General features: G+C 42.5%; 3 protein-coding genes and 1 long non-coding RNA gene across 7 annotated transcripts; 2 read left to right on the top strand and 2 right to left on the bottom strand.

Annotated features, from left to right (window-relative positions):
* Nucleotides 1-686: 686 nt before the first annotated feature.
* On the bottom strand, nt 687-3,483 carry LOC109529367 (von Willebrand factor A domain-containing protein 7-like). Its single transcript, XM_019892712.1, has 4 exons — nt 3,189-3,483; nt 1,413-1,678; nt 1,100-1,333; nt 687-1,003 (listed from the first exon to the last, which is right to left on the bottom strand). Exons 2-4 carry the CDS (start codon nt 1,650-1,652, stop codon nt 821-823), a joined length of 657 nt encoding a protein of 218 aa, XP_019748271.1. The 5' UTR covers nt 1,653-1,678; nt 3,189-3,483; the 3' UTR covers nt 687-820.
* Nucleotides 3,484-5,008: 1,525 nt separating this feature from the next.
* Nucleotides 5,009-18,379, top strand: LOC109529362 (von Willebrand factor A domain-containing protein 5A-like). 4 transcript variants are annotated; one of them, XM_019892698.1, is made up of 22 exons: nt 5,009-5,105; nt 5,705-5,786; nt 6,968-7,170; nt 7,236-7,458; nt 7,998-8,164; nt 8,250-8,364; nt 8,450-8,598; nt 8,817-8,905; nt 8,998-9,142; nt 9,956-10,035; nt 10,518-10,632; nt 10,742-10,900; nt 11,814-11,917; nt 13,095-13,303; nt 13,918-13,947; nt 14,626-14,655; nt 14,827-14,859; nt 15,703-15,735; nt 15,856-15,978; nt 16,821-16,957; nt 17,040-17,163; nt 17,919-18,379. In XM_019892698.1, the coding sequence occupies exons 2-22, from the start codon at nt 5,744-5,746 to the stop codon at nt 17,996-17,998; spliced, it is 2,391 nt and encodes a 796-aa protein (XP_019748257.1). In that variant the 5' UTR covers nt 5,009-5,105; nt 5,705-5,743; the 3' UTR covers nt 17,999-18,379. The 4 variants fall into 4 exon arrangements, with proteins under 4 accessions (XP_019748257.1, XP_019748259.1, XP_019748260.1 ...); XM_019892699.1 differs by lacking the exon at nt 5,009-5,105 and adding an exon at nt 5,286-5,397; XM_019892700.1 differs by lacking the exon at nt 13,918-13,947.
* Nucleotides 13,475-26,169, bottom strand: LOC109529368 (uncharacterized). The gene is made up of 3 exons (XR_002170823.1): nt 25,720-26,169; nt 16,467-16,474; nt 13,475-13,485 (listed from the first exon to the last, which is right to left on the bottom strand). It is a non-coding gene; the product is annotated as an uncharacterized LOC109529368 (long non-coding RNA).
* Nucleotides 19,229-25,273, top strand: LOC109529363 (WD repeat-containing protein 20). The gene is made up of 4 exons (XM_019892703.1): nt 19,229-19,999; nt 20,822-21,004; nt 21,309-22,694; nt 24,718-25,273. Exons 1-4 carry the CDS (start codon nt 19,586-19,588, stop codon nt 24,763-24,765), a joined length of 2,031 nt encoding a protein of 676 aa, XP_019748262.1. The 5' UTR covers nt 19,229-19,585; the 3' UTR covers nt 24,766-25,273.
* Nucleotides 26,170-27,353: the final 1,184 nt, after the last annotated feature.

Raw genomic sequence — 27,353 nt, 5'->3', positions numbered from 1 at the left:
TACTCTGGCCAATCCAGGGTGAGTCTCGTTCGTTACAGTGGCAAAATAATATAGGAAATCCACACTGCTCTCAGCTGAGGGGATACGAAACCAGTCATGCTTGCCACATTTGAACAGGCGTTCACATTATTCTCATTCAATTCAGTACCTATTATGTTGAATGCGACATGTCCGTCAGCCTGAGCATGCAGGTACCACTGGCCCGGCTGAATAGGAGGCAGAAGACGAACACGGTACAGACCTTTGAAGACCTCGAGAGAGGCCAGAGAGCCTTGCTCACTCAACAGCGACTGAGTTTGGCCTGGAGGGAAAAAGGTGTACAATATCCAAGGACTGTCTATCGCAGCGCACCTCAAACTACCTCACATCAATTACCTCCTAAAGAAGTCCCAGTATTTAGCTCTCCAAGTCCCAACATAAATGACCGACATTGAAATGTACTGTAAGAGCACCGTAGGCCTAAGTCTTCATCAAAAATGAGACTGAGGTTTTATTCCTAAAAACCCCATTTTATATTATTTTAACCCACTGCAACATTATGTACAGTCTGAGCATTGAGACTCAACTTAAAATAATGACTCAACAGCGACTGAGTTTGGCCTGGAGGGAAAAAGGTGTACAATATCCAAGGACTATCTATCGCAGCGCTTCTCAAACTACCTCACATCAATTACCTTAAGATGTCTCGTAATGCCTTGTGTCTACATTTCCTCTAGTCTTTAAGATCTTTTTGTGTCTATTTATCTCTCTCCATCCCCTCTAACTGCCTTTCTGCTGACAAATCATGATTCTTATTCGATAGTTCTGGCAAGACTTTTCGTCAACCTGCACATGAATGCATTACAGAAAGACCAAACAAGAGAAACATTGTAAAGATAATGTAGATACTGTATAAGTCTGCATCACCTTCAGCTACAGGGATAGCTGGCTCCTTTGGCTGAAGCAAGTGGAGGTAAATGGAGCGCTGGCCCATCTCCACCCAGTTACTGTGACTGTAGAAGTCCTTGTGTTAAAAAATAAGAATAAATAAATTAAAAATAATAATAATAAACATGTCGAATCTTCTTTCGATATATTTTTAGCTGTTGTTGTTGTGTACCTGCAGGGAGTGAAATAGTTGTCCCAAGCTGTGACGAGCACTTTGGTACTCATTGGCCCGCACTGACAGCAGAGTATGAGCCCAGAACTGTCGCAGCATTGCCACTGCGCTCTCAACCCGCTCGGAATCAAAGTGGTACACGGGGTCAGACCTAGTGGAGCTCAGGAAGTCCATTTCAGCATTGGAGTGAACCACCTCCCCCACAGCCCTCCAGAAGCTTCGTCCCAGTCTGTCCTGAAAAGGAGGCCAAATATAAAAATACAAAAACGTTAATTTTTTTTCTCACCGAATTACAATGAATGTTCCGTTTCACCTTTTTCTCATCATGGTGACCTTGGTGCTGTTGCAGAGTGTCCAGGGTCACATTGAGGATGGCCTGCTCAGTGATGTACTGGTGTGTGTACGAGTCCCAGGACAGCGTCAATACCCGTGACCAGAAGTTGGGGAGGAAGCATGTGCACGGTGAAGCCAGGAGGAGAAGGTAAGCAAGCGTAAACCGGTGCGTGCTCCGTTCATTGTCTTGCATTCTTCTTTGTCTTCCTTCTGACATCATGGCTTACACGAAAGGTCTCATCCCACCTGCAAGAAGGTTTCATACCATGTTTGGATTCATTTGAATTGTTGTTAGATAGGGGCAGCGTTTTCTGTGCTGGGGCTGTAGATAATGCACCTTTTGCTTACAGCATGAATATGGAAATAATTAAATGAACAAAGTATCTAATTGTTTTTCCTTTAAAAAAATTATAAATACTGCATCTTGATATTTATTTGAAGGTCTGATTGATGCTCAGTTAAGGTTGACATTTCGACTTTGCACGTCACTGTCGCGGTTCTGTTTGTGACTAACAGGTGGCACTGTAGGGCTCCACCTGCAGCGGCACACCTGTTTATGCTCTTGGTGTTTTAGTCTTTATCATAAATTAATAATTTTTAAAAACTCAAATATTGTGGATTAAAAAATAGCTCAGTAAAGCATGTTTGTATTCATGTTATTTGCCATTTGATAATTGTTACGAAATAACATTAATTCAAAGGATGTTTAAAAAAAAATAATTCATAGCTGTCACATAATTATGCTCATTACAGTTGAGCTATATCATCATTAAATTCACACAAATAAAGACTTCTGACAAATAAATGGGTGCGTGTATATACATATTATATATTATATATAATATGTATATACATGCATTAGCATATGAATGTGAATGTTGAATAGTCTTGTGTTGCAACATCCAACCATACATGTGCAATGCAATAGCAATAAAATAAATTGCTGATCCAGTTCTGTGTTGTGTCACCCACTCCTAACTCCCCTAAAACAAGACAACCTTCTCTTCATCTCTTTCCCTTTTCTCATCGAGGTCTGTACTCTGGCTCCAATTGTTCTCCATCCATCCATTTTATAATCCTCTTATCCTTACAAGGGTTGTGGGGTGTGCTGGTGCCTATCTCAGCTGTCTTTGGGCAGCAGATGGGAGACACCCTGAAATGGTTGCCAGCCATCGAGAGTCACACATAGACAAACAGCCATTCGAGCTCACAGTCACACCCAGGGACACTTTAGAGAGTTCCGCATGTTTTTGGAATGTGGGTGGAAACTGGAGTACCCGGAGAAAACCCACACAGGCACGGGGAGAACATGCAATCTTCACACAGGAAGGCTTGAGCTGGAATCGAACTCTGGACCTCTGCACTGGGAGGCTAACCAGTCGCCCATCGAGCCCCCATTGTTCTTTTCATCGTTATTCCAATACAATACTTTTGTTCTTGTGGCTAGTGCTTTCGCAGGGATCAGGCCGAAACAAAGCACGGTTAACCCCCCACCACCACAAGCACCAAAAAGTGCACCCTTAGCACTCCCCACGCTGCCAATATGTTTCAGCTGATTAGTGTGGACACTCCTTGCACTCCAGAAGCAGAGGAGATTCTAACTTAATGCAATTAAAACAGTTTCTCCTTTGCAACAATTCAGTGTGTGTCATAAAAGAACAGCAATTTCACTTCGAAATCTAGATCATCACCAATGCTGTAACAACTTCATTAAAGTTCATAAATTATCAATGCAAATGAAGAAAAAACTTCTTACCCTGCTCGGTGTTTTTCTTCTTGACAGTCTCTTCACTCTTGATGCAGACAATCCCACGGTGCGCACCACACACGCACATGCATGTGGCCACAGACTTTCACCACAAAGCGACAGTTCCCACGACAAACATTTGTACAAAATGTACACTTATCTGTATGTCTGCTCCCCACCTCGAACGTACAAATAAAATGTAGATATGGTCCCAAAAGGTAAGTTTTAGGACTCACATGAGAATTCGGTTGACACTCTGTGGTCATGAGTGTGTTTCTTGGGACTTTTAGTCCATAGCCCGCCTTTGGTCCTGTGTACCCCTCCTTGAACCCCCCCAACTCCCCCATTAACGCATGGTGGATTGATTCCCCACAATAGGGCCGCATATATTACCATCCATAGACCTTCCCTAACTGCCCCCTCTGATCCTCTATTACTCTCCCCTTTTTTTCTCCTCACCACGGTTGATCACAATTACAAACAACACAGTAGTACCTTCCTGTCTCCTTGTTTGCCGTCACTTTTAATGGCCGTTGCTCACCATTACCATCACATCGTTGTATCCAGTGTCAGGAAAAAAAAATCCCACAATCATTTGTCCATTTTTTTTCACTTGTTTCAATTGTGTGGGCACTGGTGTTGTAATGATTCACTTAGCAGACGTTTTGCACATCTTGCATGATGTCAATACCCTTGCATTACTATAGTGATTAGAAAAAATATTGATGCAGCATGAAAAATCACAGCAGTTATGGGCATGCAGTAATATTCCCCACTCTGCCGTGCTTGATGTTGGGGAACGGAAAAAGACTTGCTTGGGTCCATGCATGACATTGACGGGTAAACTGTAAGATCTCTCCTTGCAGATGATGTATTTGGCTGTGAGTGTAACATGGGTCATTGGAGACCGCCTTGCACCCATGATTGTATGTCCGAGTGTGACCCCCCCACGCCCACCCCATGATACACACACACACATACACACACACACACACACACACACACACACGCACACACACACACACACACACACACACACACACACACACACAATGGTGATGCGGGTGCTTTAAAATATTTTTAAAATAATGTTTTGTTTTGTTTTGTTTTTTTTAAAGACATTGGTGGTGTTTGCATGTTTTCCCCATGCCTGTGTATAGGTTTTTTCCAGGTACTCCCGTTTCTTCTTACATTTCAAAAACACGCATGGTAGGTTAATGGAACGCTGTAGATGTGGTTGTGAGTGCAGATGGTTTTTCGTCTATGTGTGTGCCCTGCGATTTGTTGGCAACCAGTTCAGGGTGTACCCCGCCTACTGCCTGAAAACAACTGGGAGAGGCTCCAAGATTGGAATGTGTGCTGGTCGCCATGGCCACCTCTGGCTACCACGCAGCTCTGCCCCTGCCCTGCAGAATGTTCAAAAGAAGACTTTCTGAACATGGATACTTGGATTTCATCACAAATTGAGCAGGCAAAAGTTTCTCTCTTGGGTGTTGTGTGTGATTCCAAAGTTCCCTTGTGAGTGGATCGTTCACCACAAACTGGGCAGGCATCTCCAGTGCAGTGGATATCAAGGAGATCATATAAATGTTAAAAGCGCGTGCATTTGTTCACATCTGCAAACTACCACCACAATAATACATATAATTCCTTTCTTAACCGCGTTAATGAAAACAGATGTATTTGTTTGGCACAGTTTCTAGTTGTAAAGAGTGAGAATGCAGAGTATTTTTAGAATAGGCTCTCTAAACGTTTGCTTTTAATCAACTCATTTGTGACGTAGCCCAAAATGAAACCGAAACTCGAACTGGGCGTATTAACACGAATGGCAAGAGCTACGCAGAGTGGGCGTGGGTTTTTCCCTCTTTGCTCTTCCGGATTGACTACCTGTGGACAGCTAAACATTTTCTGAGCCACATAAGGAAGGTAGGAGTGTTTTTTATGACCAGAATCTCAGTTTCCATTTGAATCGGTAATTCGTCGTTATTTGCTGAAATTTGTAATGTATAGCGGGATTTTCCCTCTGCGTTTTTTTTCTAAATTGAATATGATCTGATAATTGGCGGCACGGTCGCATATATAGTTTGTCCAAGTGGAATTGCTGTACAACTGCCTGCTGTGGAACGCTTTCCTTGAGCAAATCGGGTAACTGCATCTCAACCTTCATTACATCTCTTTGTCACTGAAGATCAACAGTGGGCGTCACTTTGGGCCACTGGTTAGCACACTGGCCTCAAAGTGCAGAGGTCTAGGGTTTGATTATGGCTCCGGCCATCCTGTGTGGAGTTTGCATGTTCTCCTCCTACCTGCATGGGTTTTCTTCGGTACTCTGGTTTCTTCCCATTCTTAATTGTTCCTAAGTGTGAATGTGAGCTCGGATGGTTGTTCGTCTATGTGTGCCCTGCGATTGGATGGCGACCAATTCAGGGTGTACCCCGGCAGGCTCTCTTTGTCTTTTATTATATGACTATACAATAACGTCACATCAAGCAGTTGTAATTGTGTCTTTTCTTTTTTGTGTGTAGCAAAACCAACATAAGGAAGTTACCTATTGACTCGTCACCATGGTGTGCCGCTGTGGTCTGCTCACCGTCAACAAGGAGCCAGGTACAAGTTCAAATTGCAGTTCAAAACTAATGGGTGTTAACTAGTGACGGGTAGATGATACCCCAAGGAGTGTATTGACGCATTAGACAAACTGTGTTGACACTGTATTGATACTGTGTTGGTCAGTCAATAGTCAAATGAGTTTGCATGCAAAATATAGCAAATTTGTCTGTAATAACATTTATAGTTAAAACATTTTACTTAGAGTATGTATGGGATTTTGTGTTCCAAAGTGTTCAATCATATGAAAAAAACACAACAAATGGATTCATTCATACATTTCAAAGAGGCGCAAAGTTTTTGAAGTGTCTTTCCAAGACCATTTCTCCTCTTGGACACCAGTTTCCCTGCCTTCGAAAACACTCGCTCACAGGGAACAGATGAAGAGGAAGATGGAGTGCATAAATATTTAAGTGCCAGTTGATAAAGGTGTGGCAATGGTAGAGGCACAGGTATAGTCTCCATCTATTTTTTCTGGAAAAAAGTCAGACATTTGATTTAAAAAAAATTAATGGTAAACAATGCCCATTTGGCATCAGACTATATTATACAGTAATCCCTCGTTTACCACCCGCGATAAACGAAAATCCCCGAAGTAGTGTCCAATTAACATAAACAGGTAATTTTTTTTTTTTTTTTTTTTAAGTCCGCAAACGGTCCGCGAGAAGCTGCAAAACAACAGCGAGTCACATAGAGCAACATATACAGTACTCTACTCCATGTATATTTAAAAAAAAAAAAAAAAAAATTATTTTTTATTTTTTTATGTTTGAAAAAATCCGCGATGCACTAAACCCGCGATAAACGAACCGCGAAGTAGCGATGGATCACTGTATTTCCAAACTTGTGAACATTTTTGAGAACGATCGAGGTCGAAGCAAAGCAAAACTCCAACACAGACACATGCAATGCCACAGGTGTGATCTTCATCCAACAAACCCACAACATGTCGATACAGTTTGTTTCCTAATTTGCACAATTTGTTGGGGCACATCCAAACGACACACTTCTTGTATTTGTAGCATTAATTTTTTTGGGGCCTTCCTGAAAGCATTATTTATGTTTAAATGTGTTTGAGCAGGAAGTCAACAGAGGAAGGAAGTACATTTAGCAAACACCAGTATGAAATGATCACTGACATTTGAAACCCCGTGATCGTTTTGTGTCTGCGTGTGTGTCAGTTCCCCTGAAGGCCATTGAAGTTGAAGTGGAGGTAAAGGACCATGTGGCCAACGTGCTTTCCACGCTGCACTATGAGAACAAGGAGGACAAAGCCATCGAGGCCGTATTTGTCTTCCCTCTGTCTGGTGATGCTGCCGTCTGCCATTTTAGTGCCAAGATTGGACAAACTGAGATTGTCGCTGATGTGAAGGAGAAACAGGAAGTGAGTGTGTCTCCAAAGATGAGAGAGGAGAAAAAGACTGTGTGAATATTACATTTCCTCTGCAGGCTCGAGAGGAGTACGATGATGCCTTGAGCTCTGGCCAGCAGGCCTTCCTCCTAGAAGAGAGTGAACAGACCCCAGACATTTTCTCTCTGAGTGTGGGGAGTCTTCCCCCGGGAGAGAGCGCCTCCATCCGGCTGGAGTATGTCACTGAGCTGGCTGTGGAGGCTGATGGCGGGTTGAGGTTTTGTCTGCCTGTGGTGCTCAACCCTCGCTACCAACCTCAGGGTAGGACAACCCATCACCGCTTTCAACAAAACAGAGTCACAGAAAGGCATAGTAGTGGTCGTCCTTGGAAATTAAACCACCTAATTTTGAATCTTTGTCAGAGAGCAGAAAGTTTTGAAAGGGTATTGAAACATTGAAAAATTGAATGCGCATTCAAAAGTTTGGAGAAAGTCGAATTATGTTAACCTGTCAAGTTTGAAGTGCATTTCGGTTTATCCTGAAATTTCAACCAAAAGACCAGTTTTTCTAACTCTAGTCTATGAGTATTGTGTGTATGATAGTTGTACAGGATGATAGATATATTTTTAATTATTGATCTTGTTTTGGCAGCTCAGACATATCTGAGATGATTTTGGAGGAGGTAATAGAAAAATACTCTGAACAAAATTACCATGTTTGTTTCAAACCAAGTATAATATGTATTGCATTTTTACATGGAGATGACATGATGAGATGATGCTTATAAACTTAGAGTCATATGACATGAGAGCTACTATTATTCGCTATTCAGTCTTCTTATGACAATTTAATGTTTCCAGGAAGTGAAGGTCATAGTGTCCAGGTGACGTCTGTTCCTGCCTCTCGAGTGCCATACAGTCTGTCCTTCTCTGCGCGGGTGTCCTCACCGCGTCGGGTCTCCAAAGTGGACTCCAATTTTTCCCTGGAGCCCCTTCAGTACCTCGACAAGGAGCAAACTCATGCGGCCGTACGTAGAACACTCATGTGATCCGCTGTCGTTCACACTTGAGGCATGCTGTTTATCCATGTTTTGTTTATTTGGGGTATTTCAGGTTAAACTGGCTGCAGGACACACGTTTGACAAAGATATTGAGCTGTTGATTTACTATAAAGATGCCCACCAGCCAGCAGTTGTGGTGGAGGCAGGAAAGGCATCTGCCAAGCCTGGTGTGTTAAAGTCCTTTTAATTCAAATTGTTTGGATGCTTTCTCAATGCTCCAAATCCCCCTTTCTCATCCGTTTTGTGATTCAGGCACGCTGATGGGGGATGCGGCGGTGATGCTCAGTGTTTACCCTGAGTTTTCCCAGGCAGTGATGTCTTCATTCACCACAAAGGGAGAATTTGTGTTCTTACTGGACCGATCCGGAAGTATGGCAGGAGATCGCATCAACAGTGCCAGGGTAATGAAAAAGCACACATTGCTCTGCAGGCCTTTTTACAAAGAGAATTGGCAATGCTATCCACATACACACCTTCACAGTTTAACGTTCCAAATAGAACTGTGGCAAACCAAACTGTACCCCCCCCCCCCGACCCCCCGGGTGGAAATGTGGTTTTCATTCATTCATTCCTTCTCCCCTACAGTTTCCTTCATTATTGATAATTCACTTCCACACAGGATACTCTGCTGCTGCTTCTGAAAAGCTTACCCATGGGCTGCTACTTCAACATTTACAGTTTTGGTTCCTCCTTTGAACACATCTTCCCGTAAGAATCTACTCTTTGTCAGTCCGATAAACTACAACATTCTATTTGGTCTCGCAGCGCTTGTGCTTGTACTTGTGTGTGTTTGATGGCAGTAAGAGTATGGAGTACAGTGAGAAGACCATGAAAAAGGCTCTGAAGATTGTCAAGGAGATGAAGGCAAACCTGGGAGGAACAGAGATACTTCAGCCCCTCAATCACATTTACAGCCAGCCCTGCATTCCCAGTCAACCACGACAAGTATTACACACAATCATCTCTTTCACAAGCACTCACCTACATTTACAAACTAAATTCGAAATTGAATTCATTTTTTTTCCCAGCAATCTGTTAAGAGTCTTGATTTTGTAGCATTTCCCTTAAGTTGCAACTTGTACTGTACATGGATGTGGATGCTTGATATTTATTCTGGTGCCATTTGTGATCAGTCCTGGGATTTCAGAATTAGTATTGCTGGCTGATGTAACCTAAAATTTTTTGGCAAAGGGATTTTTTTTTCTTCAACCGATCACCATGGGCAAACTAGCACTTGTTGACGACAGCATTTCTCCATCCTTTGAATTACTTAGTCACAGCAAAACTTATTACAGCCAACTTTGACAAGCAAAACGCGTCTGTAGAGCTCTGCAGACATTAGTACTTTTGATAACAGGCATCTCTGGTGAGTATGAAATATGTTATTTCATTGTTCTTGATCGATAAATGTTGATTCCGAACTGTTTTGGACGGTCACCATAGTTTTACTGCTTTATTGTGTAGTATTGATGCTTTCTGGCGTTCAGAGTTAGATTAGGTCTGGTCTTTCCTCAGGGATCAAATGCATGGCCCGTCACACCTACTGCTCATAATGGGCCGCATAAAGACATTTTAGTTTATAACACAACAACACACACAAACACGCATTCAAATTAGGTATAACAGGCTGGGCAGGCACTGCTTGCCCTACTCTTTTGTGTGCACTTTGAAAAGGACTTTTGCTCCAGTCATGTTCTGTGACACTTCTCGGGATTGATGGTGTGTCATTTTTAAACCAAACGTCAACTGTCCCTCCAGCTCTTTGTCTTAACTGACGGCGGAGTGGGGAACACCAAGGAGGTTACAACCCTTGTGAAAAAGAATTCCAGTTCCCACAGGTGAAACCACGTGGAGTATATATATTTACCTCTCTCTCACTTGCTCTCTCTCTCTTACCTCTCTGAACTCCTCCGCCCCTATACACATGCCCGGTGCCTCAGGTCTGCGGACCAGACATTAGGGGTACCAAGAACTAAGCGGAGGCTCTGATGGGATCGAGCCTTTTCCGTTGCTGGTCCATCTCTACAGAAATGACCTCCCACTGAACATTCGGCAAGCCCTCTCTCTGCCCAACTCGTCTCAAAACTCATTTCTATTCTTTGGCTTTTGACTCAGCATGACTCAGACGTGATTTATAGTTTTACTGTTTTTGCGCTTTCTAATGTAATGTATTGTTTTATTCTTTGTTGTTGTATTATGATCTTTGCACTTTAGATACAGCGATGGTTCTTTTAAAGTGCTCTATGAATACAGTTGAATCGAGTTGAGTCAATGTTATAAATCGTCACTATGTGTTTGAACCCAAGTAACTGTTTTGCAGGTGTTTCTCTTTTGGGATTGGACAAGGGGCCAGCACTGCTCTCATCTATGGTTTGGCGAAGGAGGGCCGAGGTCACGCTCAATTCATCACAGGCGCTGACAGGATGCAAGCAAAGGTTCACAAGACAGCGAACCAAATGATTTTGGCAAATCCTAAAGCGCACCACGGCTGTTTCAAGGACATAATGGAAGGCCTTGATTAAATCATGGATTTAATTTCATCAGGTGATGCAGTCGCTGGAGTTTGCTTTGCAACCGGTTGTGGAGGACATCTCGGTCATCTGGGATTTACCAAAGGGGGTGTCTGTCACACATCTCTCTCCGCCTCTCACGACTCTTTTCCAGGGTCAGCGGTCGCTCATTTATGCTCAGCTCACTGGACAGGTAGGCAACAGCTCTGAACTCCCAACCACATCCACTAAAGCAGGGTTCTTGCAGCTCCTTAAAAAAATATGAAAAGACATTGAATCCATCAATGTCAAAACAAGGTCAAATTTGGCATTCATTTGTCAAATCAAGCTTTCGAAAGTCTTAAAAATGTTGACACATGATAAATAAAATTTTTGTACATGATTTCCATTCTTAAAATAAATAAATAATAATAATAATAATAATAATATAATTAATTAATTAAATAAAATTTAAAAATAGTTCACCAAATGACTCATGTGGTAACATCTCACAATCACAACAGCAGAACCAACAAAACAGTGATGTTGATGTGACTCTTTACTTCTTAAGAGCAGTTGCACATCATTTATGGACTCAAAACGACTTTTGGACATGCGACATTGGCAGTTAAGTTGATTACATCACAGCAATGATATACAATTGAGCATGCCTTGAATAGAGTTGGGCATCGTCAGTCCAATGAGTCAGTATTTCAGGTCGGCCCAGTATCGGCGAAAGCTAAACAGCGACGAGGACAGACTTCCCGGTACTATGTCACACGCAGGTGCCGCACACCTGACACGCAGCCAAATACAATAAAAATACGAAATAAAACAATGTTGTATACCTTTCAGTCCCACAGACCTCAGTGACATACCTGTAGGTCCCAAATTGTTTTTATTTCACGAATCACCACACACTGCTTGTGAGTGTTTCTGTTGTTTTTATTTTGCATTTATTCTTCATGTCGGCTTGTGCGGCGCCCGTGTCTGACGTGCAAATGCAAATTACATTCTCGATACCGTTTGGCTGACAATACGGCTTGAAATAGTGATGGACTGACGGACCTTCTATCAGTCTGACAGAATGACCACCTCTGGTCTTTAACACCGCAATGCTTTCTCAGAGTTCGGAGGAAACAGATGGTTCTGTCATGGTGAACTACAGCCTAGCAGGCCATCCATTCCAGAGCAAGCTTGGCTTCCCTCTCCAACCCACAGAGGACACTGGGTAATGCAGGCTCTATTCATGTATTGGACACACTATTGCAGCACTCTGGCTTCAAAGGTGAGAGATTTTGGCTCTGAGCCTCGAGTCAGCTCCAGCGTCCTCCCAAAATCCCAAAAAATGCATGTCAGGTTCGGTGAGGACTCAAAATTGTCCTTATGTGTGAGAGTGAAGAGTTGTTTGGGTCATCAGAAATAACCACATTTTTTTACCTTAGAACAGGGATAGCCAACCTGCGGCTCGCGAGCCGCATGCGGCTCTTTGGCTGGTTCAATGCGGCTCCCGGGCTTTCACACGACAAGTGTCGGCAGTGGTGATGCCATTCAAACGAAGGCGCTAAATACACAAAACGTACTACGTCAGCCTATCATCAATCCCTGTACTTGATTGACATAAAGGGCAACCAATCAGATGGCTGCATCACCGCTCACGCGCAAACGACGACGCTAAACTAGTCAGCGAATTAGCTCTGATTTTAAGGCAGGGGTGCCCAATACGTCGATCAGAATCGACCGGGAGCCAGCGAACTGGTCTCAAGTCGACCGCAAGTGCTGGGAGGAGGAAATGGGTGGGGGGAAAAAATTATTTGTTTGCTTGTATCTTTAGCTTTCCTTCATTTTTGGCCCGTTCCGACTGTTGCTCATCGTGGTGTGCGTGCATACGTATGTGCACGAGTGCACTAGTGGGCACCCGCGTGAGTGCGTGCGTGCGAGCACGCGTGTTTGTGTGTGTGTTTTTGTGTGTGTGTGTGTGTGTGTGTGTGTGTGTGTGTGTGTGTGTGTGTGTGTGTGTGTGTGTGTGTGTCTACGACGTAGGGTATGATGTGGCTCTTTGCAGTAACAGTAAAAAAACTGGCTCTTCGTCTCTGACTGGTTGGCCACCCCTGCCTTTGAAAGGTGTCACTGCACTCAAGACAAAAATGTCTCTTGAAGTATACAGTATTTACAAACTGAAGTGATAATCTCATCACAAAATACCGTATTTATAAATTTAATTACTCAGTGTGTGCATGCCATGACTTATTCTGTTGTGTAAGTGGTAAAAGGTGGATATGCAGGTTATTTATACGCTGCTGGCATAGATAGAAGAAAGATACATTAATTGTCCATCAAATATGAATAGAGTTTGTTTGTTTGATTGTGCTGATAGTTTGTAATGTGTACTTATTTGCCTTCTCCAGATTAACAATCCACAGGCTAGGTGCTCGAACTCTGATTCGCTCTCTGGAATCCAACGAGGGAGAGAAGGATGAGGAAGTGACGAAAAAGGTGGTGGATGTCAGCATCCAATCAGGAGTGAGCAGCTCCTTCACTGCCTTCATTGCCATCAACAGAGACAGCACAGAAGCCATACGGGGCCCTTTGCTGCACAGAAGTGTACCAGGAGTCGGTGAGTGCTAAATAAAAAAAATTTAAAAAAAAGAAAAAATCAATCTATACCGTGCCGTGAAAAAGTATTTGCCCCCTTCCTGATTTCTGTGTTTTTTGCATATTTATCACATTTTCAGTGCATCAAACCATCAAATGTTAAATTCCCACCGAGACAACCCAAGGCAATAATTCTTTTGGCCACTGTGTAGAGCAGGGGTCACCAACGTGTTGCCCGCGGGCACCAGGTAGCCCGCGAGGACCACACCAATAGCCCACCAGTGCTAGGATTGTGATTTGCAGAAATGCAAACACTGGCAGTATTGTGAGACATCTTTAAGGTGATCAGAGCCTGAAAATTAAAATCATTAAGTATGAAAAATAACACATTCTAATATTATTAAATGTTATTTCAGACGTGTATCAATTTGGTAGCCCTTCACACAATCAGTACACATGAAGTTGCTCTCACTCTCAAAAAGGCTGGTGATCCCTGGTGTAGAGGGAAGGGATGTGGCATTGACATATTTGCGCAGAATCATTTGAATGCATTTCGGTTATGATATGACATAATTACAAAGTGGTATTGTTGCTCACTAATTCCCATGTAATATTCCTGTTTTATTTTTCTCAAAGGTAAATCCTGGTCACCTTACGCTAGATCTTGTAAGTAGCATCATGGAGACTAGGATTGCAGGGGCGGGGGGGGGGGGGGGATTGATTGTGTTTCAAAACTTTTTCCTGGTACTGTATTTTATATGCAATTGGAAAATCACTCCTTTCCAAAATGGAACTGTGGATTACTATTTCTAAGACTTTTTTCCTTTGTTCATTTCCTCTTTTTTTAGCCCCATCCCAAGGTTATTCTTTTCAAAAGCAATACAATACAATACATCCTAATTTATATAAAGGCAAGTAGCATCGTGCAGGCAGGGATTGGAATGGATAATTCAATTTCAGCTACCTATTGATTTCCTAAGTGTAACCGAGCAGAGGGCATGGCTCCATTTGTTTTTCTCCTTAGTTTTCCTTTGATGGTACAGGTAGGCCTGGCAACAAGGATTAATTCTCAGGTACCCGCAATGGGGTTTTCAATATAGGCACGTAATATCATACAGACAAGGATTTATACTTTTATTTTATTTCTTTGGTCAGGACAGTGCATGTTAATGAATACATGGGACTCATGCATGTCAACACCACACCGGCTTGTAACCATAGGCTAATTTGGAAAGAATTAAATGTGTAGCAGCTACCGATTGCATTTCTAAGGATGGGTTATTATATGACATCATTATAAAGTGGTTTTGTTGCTCACTAATACCTGTTTTATTTCTCTCAAAGGTGGTGTCGTAGCTTCTTACGCTCTACATAGTAAGTAGCATCATGGAGACTGGGATTGAAGGGGGGGTTGAGTGTGTTTCAAAACTTTTTTCTGGTACTTTATATGCAATTGGAAAATCACTCATTTCCAAAATGGAATTGTGGATTACTATTTCTCAGACATTTTTTACTTTGTTCATTTCCTCTTTTTTATTTTTTTAGCCCCATACCAAGGTGCTTCTCTTCAAATGCAAGGCAAGTAGCATCACGCAGACAGGCATTTGAATAAATAATTCAATTTCTATCAGATACCTCTTGATTTCCTAACTGTAAGTGAGCAGAGGACAAGGCTCCATTTGTTTTTTCCCCTTAGTTTTCCTTTGATGGTACAGGTAAACCTGGCAACAAGGATTAACGAGCACAAGTAATGGCAACAATATAATCTATTGAATGTTGCAGATCAAAATGTGCATATGTATACACACTGTATTAAAACAGCAAGGGAAAAAGAAAACAACAACCAAAGAGAAACCAAACATACCATAATTAGCAGCTGAAGTTCTGTGTTCAAATTTTCTCAACTTTAACTGGAGAATTTATTTTGAAGGACTAACAAAGATGAGAGCAGGAGAGAGAGAGAGAGACAGAGAGATTATTTTACAATAATTCCAAAAAAATTAAAATGAAATGAAAGTTAACCAGTGAAAATCACATCGTGCTTTTGGGGTGTGGAAAAAAAAATACTTATTTTTAAAAACAGCCTCACAAAACAGGCCTGGACAAAAGTGATGGTACCTCCCTAGAAACATTTGAAAATAATTTGACCATCGGGATGTTCAACCAACCAAACCATAGGAAATATGATACAGCTATTAAATTGAATATCATTAGATACCAGCTGCACCGATTGTGGTTCAATAGAATATATCAAATTACACAGTATTCACACACTTCGTTGGAATACTGTACCATTTTATTGAAAATTTGTATCATAGTCTTACAGTGCATTCCTCACCATTTGCTCATGTGGTTTTCTTTGTTTTTTTTTTTTTTTGTTTGTTTGATTGTTTTTTTTTGTTTGTATTTTTTTTCACAAAGACATGTGTTGTCTCAGTGGACGTCCAACCAACGGCAAGTAAAACAAAGCAGAATTTCATTTTTGGAATATTTAAATATTTTGGCAAGTGCCTCTTGAAGGAAATAATGAAAGTTGTACCCCCCCCCCCCCACTCCTGTTCTTTATCCAAACAGGAAAAAGAATCGAAGGTCATCTTAAAATGAAGCAACGAAGTATACGGTCTAGTACACTAGGCAGTCTGTTTCATTCAAGGAAAGCAAAGTCGTTTTCTTCCAAGGAAATACCTGTTGCTTCTTGTAAGTTGAACATGCACACAGACACCACCAAGCTGCATTTAGTTCTATAAACACAGCACAAGTTTATTTTCATTTGACCAAACGGTTTGGAAAGCTCTGTAAAGAACAAAACAAGCAAACCAACGCACGCGACACAACACCATCACATCTTTTAATTACTGCATTGTTTCTCATTTTATTCTAAGATGCTCCGAAATCAGTTCATTTCGATTTCACATTTAAAAGCAAACACTGTAGATGATATGCTTAACGACAAAAAAAAACACAAATTAAAACCAAAAAAATATATAATAAAAATCCCAAACTATTATAACTCTATCTCTCACACATGCAAAAATAGCAACTCACACTCACCAAAGAACTACACGCACACACACATACAGTACCAACACTGACACTTCCAAAAAAGTCATACACAACAAAAAAAAAATCACACCTCAAGGACCCCCTCCCCCAACATATACTGTATACAAAAAGGCTCTCACAACCAAAAATACTGTTACACTCAACTCACCAAAAAAATCACACACACATTTTCTTTGTCTTTAGCTTTCTGGGCAGGCAGGTGGAACTACAGCACAGGCTCTTAGTATAGGAAGAACAATCAACGTACAGTGGAAGTGATGTCAAGTAGGAATAAAATGATTTTTTTTTCTTCTGATGCCGACAGTGGATTGTTTCCCACTGGAATTTTATTAATTTTTTTTGAAGGAAGAGGTTTCACTGTACAGCATAAATAGATATGACTTATTGCAACCTATCTTCGAAAGCCCCCCAAAACTTGCAGGGCAACAAAGTTGCAGTTGACTATCTGACAAGAACTTCCTTTCCCCACAATCCAGCCATCCAGACAACCCCAGACACTTTGCTGCAGTTGGTGTCTCTCCAGAATGCGTCGGGCTGCTGGGAGCTCAACCCGGATCTGGCTGCTGCACTGAACAAGACCAGAAAGGAGGTGGAACAGCCCAAGCCGGCAAAGGTAGGACTTTATTTTAAATGTGCTGTAATACCTTTTTCACTTCTTTGTGTAATCTGTTTTTCCTTGGTTCCGCCGAACTCAGGTGAACGGGAACGTGTGGGCTACCATTCTGGCTCTTGTTTGGCTTCATGGATTCAAGTCGGATGCTGAAGTCGAATGGAAGCTTCTTGCTCGTAAGGCTGTGTCATGGCTGCTGGCTCAGAATGGTAATTACCCTTAATGATTACCGCAGAGGTTTTTTGTTTGTTGAGTGATTTTGTGTGGCTGGGCATTGTTCTGAACTTTTCCATTCAATTTACTTAGGTTGTGATTGTGTGTGTGTGTTTGATTGTGATTCTTCTGGTCACAATTCGACTCAATATCAATTTAAATGCTTAAATTTCGAGTCAATAAGAGGTCAAATATGGCATGTCAAGTCATGTTTTTGTTGCGATAAAACATCTGGAAATAAAAATTTGCACATACCAGGAACTTAATCGTTATATTGAGTACAAAAGATAAAAACATGAAAGTCGTGTCTACGAGCAGCACTGTGGTCAACTAGTTAGAACGTCTGCCTCCTAGTGCAGAGGACCGGGGTTCGATTCCGAGCCCCAGCCTTCCTGTGTGGAGTTTGATTGTTCTTCCCATGCCTGTTTGTGTATTCTCTGGGTACTCCGATTTCCTCCCACATTCCAAAAACATGCAAAGTAGGTTAAATGAACACTTTGAATGGTCCCACGGTGTGATTGTGAGTGTGAATGGTTGTTGTTTTGTCTACGCTTGTCTGGCAACCAGTTCAGGGTACCCCGCCTACTGCCCGAAGACAGCTGGGATAGGCTCCAGCACACCTGCGACCCTCGTGAGGAAAAAGCGGATTAGAAAATGGATAGATGGATTAAAAAAAAATAAAATATTGCAATGCTTTGATGAAATGATACTTTTACTCACCCAGATTATTTTGTGTGTGTGTTTTTTTAAGCACCATGTATCACAGAGTGTGTCCTGGCTGGAAACACTTTGTTGGGCTGCAACGTGCAAAAAGAAACGCTGGGTCTTTAAGGTCTCCGGTACAATGAAGAACCTGCTGGTTTACTCCCATTGCTCTGCACCATTTGCCATTCCTCCTTATTTGGTTGTTGATTGGTCGATTTTTAGTGTGCATTTTATTACTGTTTTCCTATATAATGTAGTCAAAACATTTAAATGATATGATATATAATTACAGGTAAATGGGTTGAATTTACAAAGGTTACAGTATTCTGGTCTAGACTACAGGTGATAACCGAGAAACCGGAACGACATTGTGTCACAAAGGACAATGTGTAGAGTCTATGTGTGTTTTTGAATAGGATTCTAAATTCTGTTTATGTTTAATTCATCTTTCCTGTATCTGTCTGACTGTCTCTCTGGCCACTATTAAATAATAAAGACTTCACTGGTCATGCTTTTTGTTTTGTTTTTTTGAGGAGTATAGTCACTCATGTCCCTTTTCCCGTACGTGGAGGCTACTTGACTCAGATGGTGACTATAAGTATCACTGATAAATCGACATCTGTCAATTTGTAACAGATGGCTTTTTTTGCTGGATGGCCCATTTAGCTCAGAAACTGTATTTACATATATATTTATTTTTTTATCAAGAAAATTATATTAAATTGCATTTGAAATTGTATCAATTTGTTTTAGATAGCTTAGTTGATAACTGACTACAATCAAAATGCCCCTCTCTGCATTTGCCCATGTCTTGGTGGATGTCAGGAAAGCAACCAGACACAATTTGTCCAGTCAATGCAATTTTATTTATATACACAAGGCAACTCAATGTCCTTCACACAAGCAAAGACATAACTGCAAGCATTTCCAAACACTACAGTCAATGGCATTCTGAAGCAAGGCAGAGAAAACAAAGTTGATGACAAAAATTACTAGAACAAACACTGACGCAATTACAACACATTATAAAAACATTTAAAAATAAAGAAATAAAAGTAGATTTCTGAAATAACTCGAAAATATAAATATGTATAATTGTTTAGAGGACCTTTATAAAAGGTACGGGACACACACACACACAATAATTTAATTTAAATTGATCTATTTGATATAATTCTTTGTAGAGTTCTTATTTGATGCTTAAAGAATTTGTAAACTCCCTGGCGTGTATTAACAAGTTTACAATATTGTATTTGTTTTAGATTTGAATATTGTACACTGAGTTCCTCCCAACATTCTTATCTGTTTGTGACCCCCCCCCCCCCGACCCCCCCACACACACACACACACACACACAGACACGCACGCACGCGCACACAAAAGGCGGGCGGGCGGACGAGCGCATTTCTGCTCCTAAATCGTAGCGGTCGAGCTGAGGGAGGCAGCGAGCTGCTCTAGGATGACGCCGTCCCCGGCTCATAGGGGCTCTCCGTCGGCCATGAGTCTTAAGCCAGCGGCTCTCTGGTGGCCGATACTGGTGTAAAATGCAGCGGGTCACACTGGCAGCGCTGGTCGGCCTAGCTGAGCCCGGCTGCTCGCCTCCGCCGCTCCCGTTTCAGCTTTAGCACTTGCTACTGCCTTCTTTTTTTTTAATTATCGCGGCGTCATTGTTTTCAGGTCAAGAGTTTCTCGAGCGGCTCGTTTGGACTAAAAATGGCCGGAGATGGCGGCGCTCTCAAGGATATTAATGAGATTAAGTCGCAGTTCCGGACCAGAGAGGGTTTCTACAAGCTGCTCACCCTCTCCGACTCCCAGCAGCGGGGCGGGCTGCCAAGGGGTCCCTCCGCCGGGGCAACGCTGGGCCCCGCGGCTGGAGCCGGCCCGATACCTGGTGGAGGTGTCGGACTGTTGCAGGGGCCCGGTGCCGCCGCCGCCGCTGCAGCAGCTGCCGCAGCCGTCGCCTCCTCATCGAATGCCGCAGCTAATTCTTCCCCGGCGGGTTTCCTGCCGCCGGTGCGGGTCTCCATGGTCAAGCTCCAGCCCGAAGACCCGGGCGAGGAGTCAGAGCGGGTGTGCTTCAACATCGGCAGGGAGCTTTATTTCTACACGTACACTAACATTAAGAAGGTGAGCCCTGGTCCGACGGCCCTGCCCGCCCAGGTCACGGGAGTGGACTGTCGGCGTTAGCCATGCATGCTAACTAGCCTAGCAGTTAGCTTACATTTCACGACTTTGGGCGAGCTAGTATGTGGCAGTTTCCTGCTAACAAACACGACATTTCATTTGTTTTAGTTGTCTTTGGTGTCACATGGTGGTACAAATAGCACCAATTGGCAAGAGGACAACAAAATTAGCCTTTGGAGTTCGTCTGAGGATGAGTCATGTAGCAGAAGATGGACAGAGATGGTCAAGGTGGGAGCTGCAAGATGTCAAAAGAATGCGCTTCAACTCAACTAATCTTTATTTTTATGAGTCATCTTTGCTGGGTTAAGTGAGGCAGTAGTCTAAAACGACACAAATGTTAGAGTAAGGACTTCTTGGGTTTCAAACAAGAGATGGTTTCAAGACTTGGTTTGGGGGTTCGTTTTTTTCTATCCAAACCTCATTAATGGTTTCAGGATGGTTTCAAGACTTGGTTTGGGGGTTCGTTTTTTTTCTATCCAACCCTCGTTCATGGTTTCAGACGTGGGTAAAGGGTTTTAAGCCTGGTTTGCTGTGACAAAGCAGGGTTTTTAAATAATTATGGTTCAAGACTGTGTGAAGACCTCGAGTTGAAGTTTCAAACAAGGATGAGGGTCTCAACGCTGGTGTTCAAGACCAGAGTTAGGGTTACAACCCCTTGTTATGTTTTCAAGATACAATGCTATACTATATTTATGTCATCATGTGCTTTTATGATTATTTGGTGTCATACTGTTTTCTCAAACTATTTGTGTGCGTGCACACCAGGCAGTGGACCTGAGCAAGCCAATTGACAAAAGGATTTACAAGGGCACGCAGCCCACGTGTCACGACTTCAACCAGTACTCGGCGTCGGCCGACAGTGTGGCACTCATCGTGGGCTTCTCGGCCGGGCAGGTGCAGTACCTGGATCCCATCAAGAAGGAGACCAGCAAGCTCTTCAATGAGGAGGTACTAAATGTTACTTCAAATGAGGCTTTCATGCCAGGTTTGGGGTTTCTACAAAGAGTTTCAAATCAGGTTTAGCATTTCAAGGAAAGGTTAGGGATTCAAGCCAAGGTTTCCAACAAGATTTAAGCAATTTGAAGTAGGATTTCGAGGCAAAATTATTGAGATGTCATTTTCAATTGAAGTAATTGTTCAAGGCCACTAATAAACCGTTTTGTCTCCTATCATGTATTGAGATGTCATTTTCAATTGAAGTAATTGTTCAGGCCACTAATAAAACGTTTTGTCTCCTATTATTCATGTGCAGCGTCTGATTGACAAATCCAAGGTAACGTGTCTGAAATGGCTCCCCAAGTCTGAGAACCTGTTCCTGGCCTCTCACTCGAGCGGCCACCTGTATCTCTACAACGTGGAGCATCCATGCGGCACGGCTGCACCTCAATACTCGCTTCTGCGTCAAGGGGAGGGCTTCGCCGTGTACGCCTGCAAAACCAAGACACCCCGAAACCCTCTTCTGCGCTGGGCCGTGGGCGAGGGTGGCCTGAACGAGTTCTCCTTCTCCCCTGATGGGGTCCACGTGGCATGTGTGGGCCAGGACGGCTGCCTGCGGGTCTTCCACTTTGACTCCATGGAGCTCCAGGGTGTGATGAGGAGTTACTTTGGAGGACTATTGTGTGTCTCATGGAGCCCAGATGGCAAGTACCTGGCCACGGGGGGAGAGGACGACCTGGTCACCGTGTGGTCCTTCGCCGAGAGCCGGGTGGTGGCCCGCGGGCATGGACACAAATCCTGGGTCAACGTGGTGGCGTTTGACCCCTTCACCACATCCCTGGAGGACGAGGAGCCCATGGAACTCAGTGGGAGTGAGGAGGACCTCCACCAGGGAGGGGCGCCCAACAATACTACCCCACACTTTGGACGGGTGCGCACCAGCAGCACTCTGTCACGGCTCTCCCGGCACAGCTCCAAAGGCGGCGGCTCAGCGGCTGTCACCTACCGATTCGGATCCGTCGGGCAGGACACCCAGTTTTGTCTGTGGGACCTTACAGATGATGTTCTATACCCTCGTCTGCCGCTTTCGCGAGCCTTTACAAATACTTTCGGACCCACGCTACCCAACTCTGTGGGTGGTGGAGTGGAGGGCCACCACCACCCACCTGTTGTGGGCACTTCCAACCCGCCCACGCTGCCTCTCCCACTGCCTCGCTCCCTCTCCCGCTCCAACTCACTTCCCCACCCAGCGGTCGCAAACACCTCCAAGAGCCAGGGCGCCACGGAGGGCGGCACTGGGGGAACAGGAAGTGGGACCGGTACCGTTGGAAGTGCCCCGGGTAACACCGCGCCGTTCAGCATCGGCCGCTTTGCCACGCTTTCCCTCCAGGAGCGCAAGTCGGACAAGTCGGTGGTGGGTGGCGGGGTGGAGAAAGAACACAAACGCTACCACAGCCTGGGTAATATCAGCAAGAGTAACGATAAGATCAATGTGGCACCGCGAGGTAGCGGGCGCCTGGACGCCGCCAAAGTGCTGGGCACCACGCTTTGCCCGCGCATGCATGAGGTGCCACTGTTGGAGCCACTCGTGTGCAAAAAGATCGCCCATGAGAGACTCACCGTGCTAGTCTTCATGGATGACTGTATCATCACGGCATGCCAGGAGGGGCTCATCTGCACCTGGGCCAGGCCTGGCAAGGCGGTATGTAACGGCACAGTCACGGGACCATGACAGGCAGGAACTTATCCACGTCTTCCATCTCAATCTGAAAGCTCGTTACCGAAGTTACAAGGTCTTTATTTTGATGCCTGTCGAACAGTCAAAGTCTGACGGGCATCAAAACCTGTCGATATTTTGACGGTATATTGTTATAAAAGCACATTACATAACATAGATAACAGGGGTGTCCAAATTTTCTCTTCAAAGGGCCACATCCAGAGAAAACAAAATATGCAGGTCTCTCATTACATTATTTTGCGATGAAACCAAAAGTCTAGTATTTTTGGTTGGTCAGCTGCGCTGTATTCTACCAGAATTTCTGCCCCCTTGACTGAGCAGCAGCAGACCTCCACATTCAGAAACATAACTGCAAAACTGTCCTTTATTCAAAGCATAAAGTAAAGCAAACGCACAATTCTCTCCATTTGCTGCTGTAACTAAATTCTCTCAATGTTACTCTTTTTGTGATGTGTGCTTTGTGGAATATAAGGAAGTGAACTTCAAATGAAAAATGATTCCTTCCTCTCTTGCCTTGCGACAGAGTGTCGAGCAGTAAACACCTTACATCTGTCGAATAATACAATGCTACAAAAATAAACACAAGTCCACTGTGTATTTTTATATTCCTGTTTTAGCAATGCCGACCCCATATCAAGGATAGCAACAATGCCCTCCGAGTTGCAGGAAGGATCAATTCTTCACCGATTATGAATATCATTTCAGCCACCAATTATGACGCTCTCAAGCCACTTAGATTTGTTGATGTATGTGGAAGTCCTCAATCATTGTTGCTTTCCTAAAAGTTCCCCACAATTTTCTTTGGAAATACTCCAAAGACTTGTTTTGTAATGCAGGAATGCGAAAAAAAATCTGTTTTTAAGCTTTATTAGAGTCATTGGAAAGATGCTTACTGCATAGTGTGCAGAACAGGCTTGGTGAGTGGGAATCAACTGTTGCGTTAAATCCATATTTCAAGGAGGTCTCCTGGCATTGTCTGTGAAATGCGCCTCATTTTTTCTTCTTGGTCACACTCTTGTGTTGTATCCTTGCTGGAAAGAAACTGTCCAAATATGTCTTTTTTTCTTTTTTTTTTTAACTTTATTTGCTAGTTTGCGGCTAAAATGTTTGTTATGCGACCAAGACAATTAGATTCTTGATATGAGTCAAAAGTACTTCATTGATGAACGGAATGAAAAGAATCTGGTCACTTTTAACTATAAAATATTTTTCAGCCTCGGATAATAAATAACCAGCAGTACTTCGTTTTTGAAATTATTTTGTCTGTACGGCACAATACTTGTCCGTGGCTATTTTCGAATTGTTTTTGTTTGTTTTTACGTGGCCTCTGAATTGCGTGTAAGTAGGTGGAACTTCCAGATGCACATACAACAGCAGCTTTTTGTCTGCTGTCGCTGGGTGCAGACAGTGTTTTTTTTTTACTGTACAGATCATAACTACTGTCAAATGTTTTCGCCACATTAATCATAAATTTAACCCAAGATGTATTTTTTTTATTCTGTGAAAAAAATTTAGTGGGTGCCAAGCCACATATTTTTTTTTTACTGGACAGATCATAAATCCTGACAAATGTTTTTGCCACATTCATCATAAATTTAACCCAAAATATATATATTTTTTAATTCTGTGTATGTGAGAGTTGACACAAAAGGGAGTGCACTACTCCTGCTGCAGTCTCAATTCATTTTCATTCTGAAGAAGAGCATGACGTTGGCTACTACCATTATCGATTGAAGTAACCATTGTTGGACCATACTGGCATTTCCTGGCCTTTTGAAGAGGTATGCCATGAGATTTTTTTGGATTGCGACAAAATTTGAATCGCGTACACTCAGCGGATTAAATTTTTAAACAGTTGGGGGTTTTGTTTTTTTTTTTTTTTTTGTCATTTCATGGATAGAGCGTGGCAGCAGTTTGATGAACACTATACTAACTCTTACCTCTCGCCATCTAAATTGCTGGGGGGGGCTTGTGTCTTTTCTTACAGAACTTAACAGCACAGAACGGAAACTCTCCAAGCGGCACGGTGGTATAGCTGCACCTTCATCACTCCTCCTACCATCCCGAAATGGAAGGCAACCGACAACACCCGACCACTTCACCAATGCAGTATTACCCTCTGCTCATGCTGCAGACGCCACGGCCAGCTGTATTTAAGTAATTTATTTCATCATTAAACTGTCTAGTAATTTATACTGTAAATAGTCAAAGTACTCTTTAACGGCAAGGAGGCGCTACAGGAAGCAAGTGAACACATTGTACGTGGCAACGCACTGAATGTCTTTTCAGGAGTTCTGTCTTGATGTCACCATCTCTTTTTGAGTTAATGCCGGTTGCTCTTGAGATGCCTCAAGGGGCTCTGAAAACGGCGTGTCAAGCTCGGGTCCAAGTCACGTGACCACACGCACAAAACACACTGTTGCTGATGGGGTAGCTGCAGAGTCATATGTATGTCGTACTCATTCATGTTGCACAAAGGAGTATTACAAACCTGCTGGGGTGGTGCGGGAACCATACTATGAGGATGAAGATGGGGGGAGGGGGGGGGGATTATAGAAAATGTTCAACCTTAAAATGAAAATAATGAAAGTTAGATATTTTTTTTGTTTTTGGCAAAAAGTTGCAATCCTTTTTAAAAATCACTCTTGTTCATCGAAAAACGATGCAAGTCTTCGGAAAAAGGTTGTAAAAGTACATTTGAAAAAAGAAATTCTTCAAAAAAAAATTCAAGAACACTTGCTTTTTTATATAATTTAAAAGAAGGGTTTAAAAAGAGCATTCTTTAAGGGGAAAATAGTCATATTACAGTTAGGGGAAAGTTGCATTGAATTTTGAGCAGGGGGTAGTGGTGTGGATGCGCAATTGTTGAGAATATCTTTTTTTTTCCACAAATATTGCAACTTTTTCCAGGAAGAAAAGATACTTTTTGGGGGAGGAAGAATGCTACAATCTTGAGGACGTATTTTTTTTTTTTTTGTGGGCAAAAGACAAACGTGCCAATTTTTACGTGACTTTATTTTGTACACACAGTTCATTTGCTTTTCATCCAATTTTACACCTTTATTTTTGCTGTATTTGATGGTTTTTCCTTTCCAGTGTGGCCCTGATACTCCTTGGTAGTGTTGCACCTGAATTGCCTCTTGCAATAATTTGCACAGACAAAAAAAAAAAAAAGTCACCGTCTCTCCACTCAATACATTTGTCAACACATAAAAGCTACATTTGTTTCAAAGTCTCCTGTGATTATTTTATGCTTTGCAGCGATAATAAAAAAACAAGCAAAGTATGTTTGTGTCTCTCTCCAAGATGATCTCATTGATGTCTTTTTCTCTCTCATTCCAAATCATGAAGTTGTTCTGATTGCTTTGCTTGATTTCCTTTTGGATGATAACCATGATAATGTGAACACAGCACACACGTGATGATGAGGTTGATTATATTTTTTTAAAAGTCACTTGATTACACGCTACCACACGACAACTTAAGTGTGTCAACAAGCTGTTTGCTTAAAATACCTCGTAGCTATAAGGTCGACCTTACAAATAAACACATTAGTCCTAAGAGTTGCCTGGCCCTGTGTAGTTGAATAGATAAAATCCTTTTGTGAACACCATTATGTGAGGAAATACAGACAATAAAACGTAGTTTTGTTACATAGGGACCCTTGCCCTAACAGCTGTCACAAGCAAATGGTATGTTTTGCGATCACTGCTTGAGAGAAGGCCTCAAACCCGAAATAATTCAACCATTCAAGTAATTACATTTTCCCCAAAATAATTTTAAATTAGTACATTAAATAAAAACGAATGTATTGTATTTTATCAACAAAAAACACTTTATTCTTAACAATTGCTTTTTTTCTTTAAGAGTCGATTTTTTTAAGCATTTCCCCTTAGATTTTTATTGAGATTCTTTTAACTTAAAAAAAAACAATCTAATAAAGTTTACATTTCCAAAGAAATGTAAGGCAAAAGTCTCAATCTTGAAAAATTTGTTGTTTTTCCATCTCAAATTTAGGCTAATCTTTTGAAAAAAAGTAAGTGAAAAGGAAAAACTAAGAATCTTCCTGTGTGGAGTTTGTATGTTCTCCCCGTGCCTGCCTGGGTTTTCTCCGGGTACTCTGGTTTCCTCCCACATTCCAAAAAACATGCATGGCAGGTTTACACTCTATATTGTCCTAGGTGTGATTGTGACCGCGAATGGTTATATGTCTGTGTGCCCTGCGATTGGCGGACGACCAATTCAGGGTGTCCCCCGCCGACTGCCCGAAGACAGCTGGGATATGCTCCAACATGCCCCCGACCCATGTGAGGATAAACATCTTAAAAAAATGGATGTATGGATAGCTCAACAGTCGAGGGGGTGGGGTGACCCTGAAAGCCGCAGAAAGTGGAAGAAATAAACCACAGAAAGTGGAAGCTGCTTGTTTTCTTAACAGAATAAACCATATTTTAAATCAAAGTGCGTTCGAACTGTAACTGTTGTCTTAAATAGAGTAAGTCATGTTTAGTTGATCCTTGTAACTCCGTCTAAGTGAAAAAGTTACATTAAAATGAATACAGAAACTGGTTTGGTAAGTAGCTGTCAGTAGAACGCACATTACTCTAAAGCAGAGTTGGGCAA

This window comes from Hippocampus comes, unplaced genomic scaffold, assembly GCF_001891065.2.
Source record: "Hippocampus comes isolate QL1 unplaced genomic scaffold, H_comes_QL1_v1.1 scaffold72, whole genome shotgun sequence".
Taxonomy (NCBI): Eukaryota; Metazoa; Chordata; class Actinopteri; order Syngnathiformes; family Syngnathidae; genus Hippocampus; species Hippocampus comes.
Note: the sequence above shows the minus strand (reverse complement) of the source record. Positions and strands in the feature narration are given on the sequence as shown.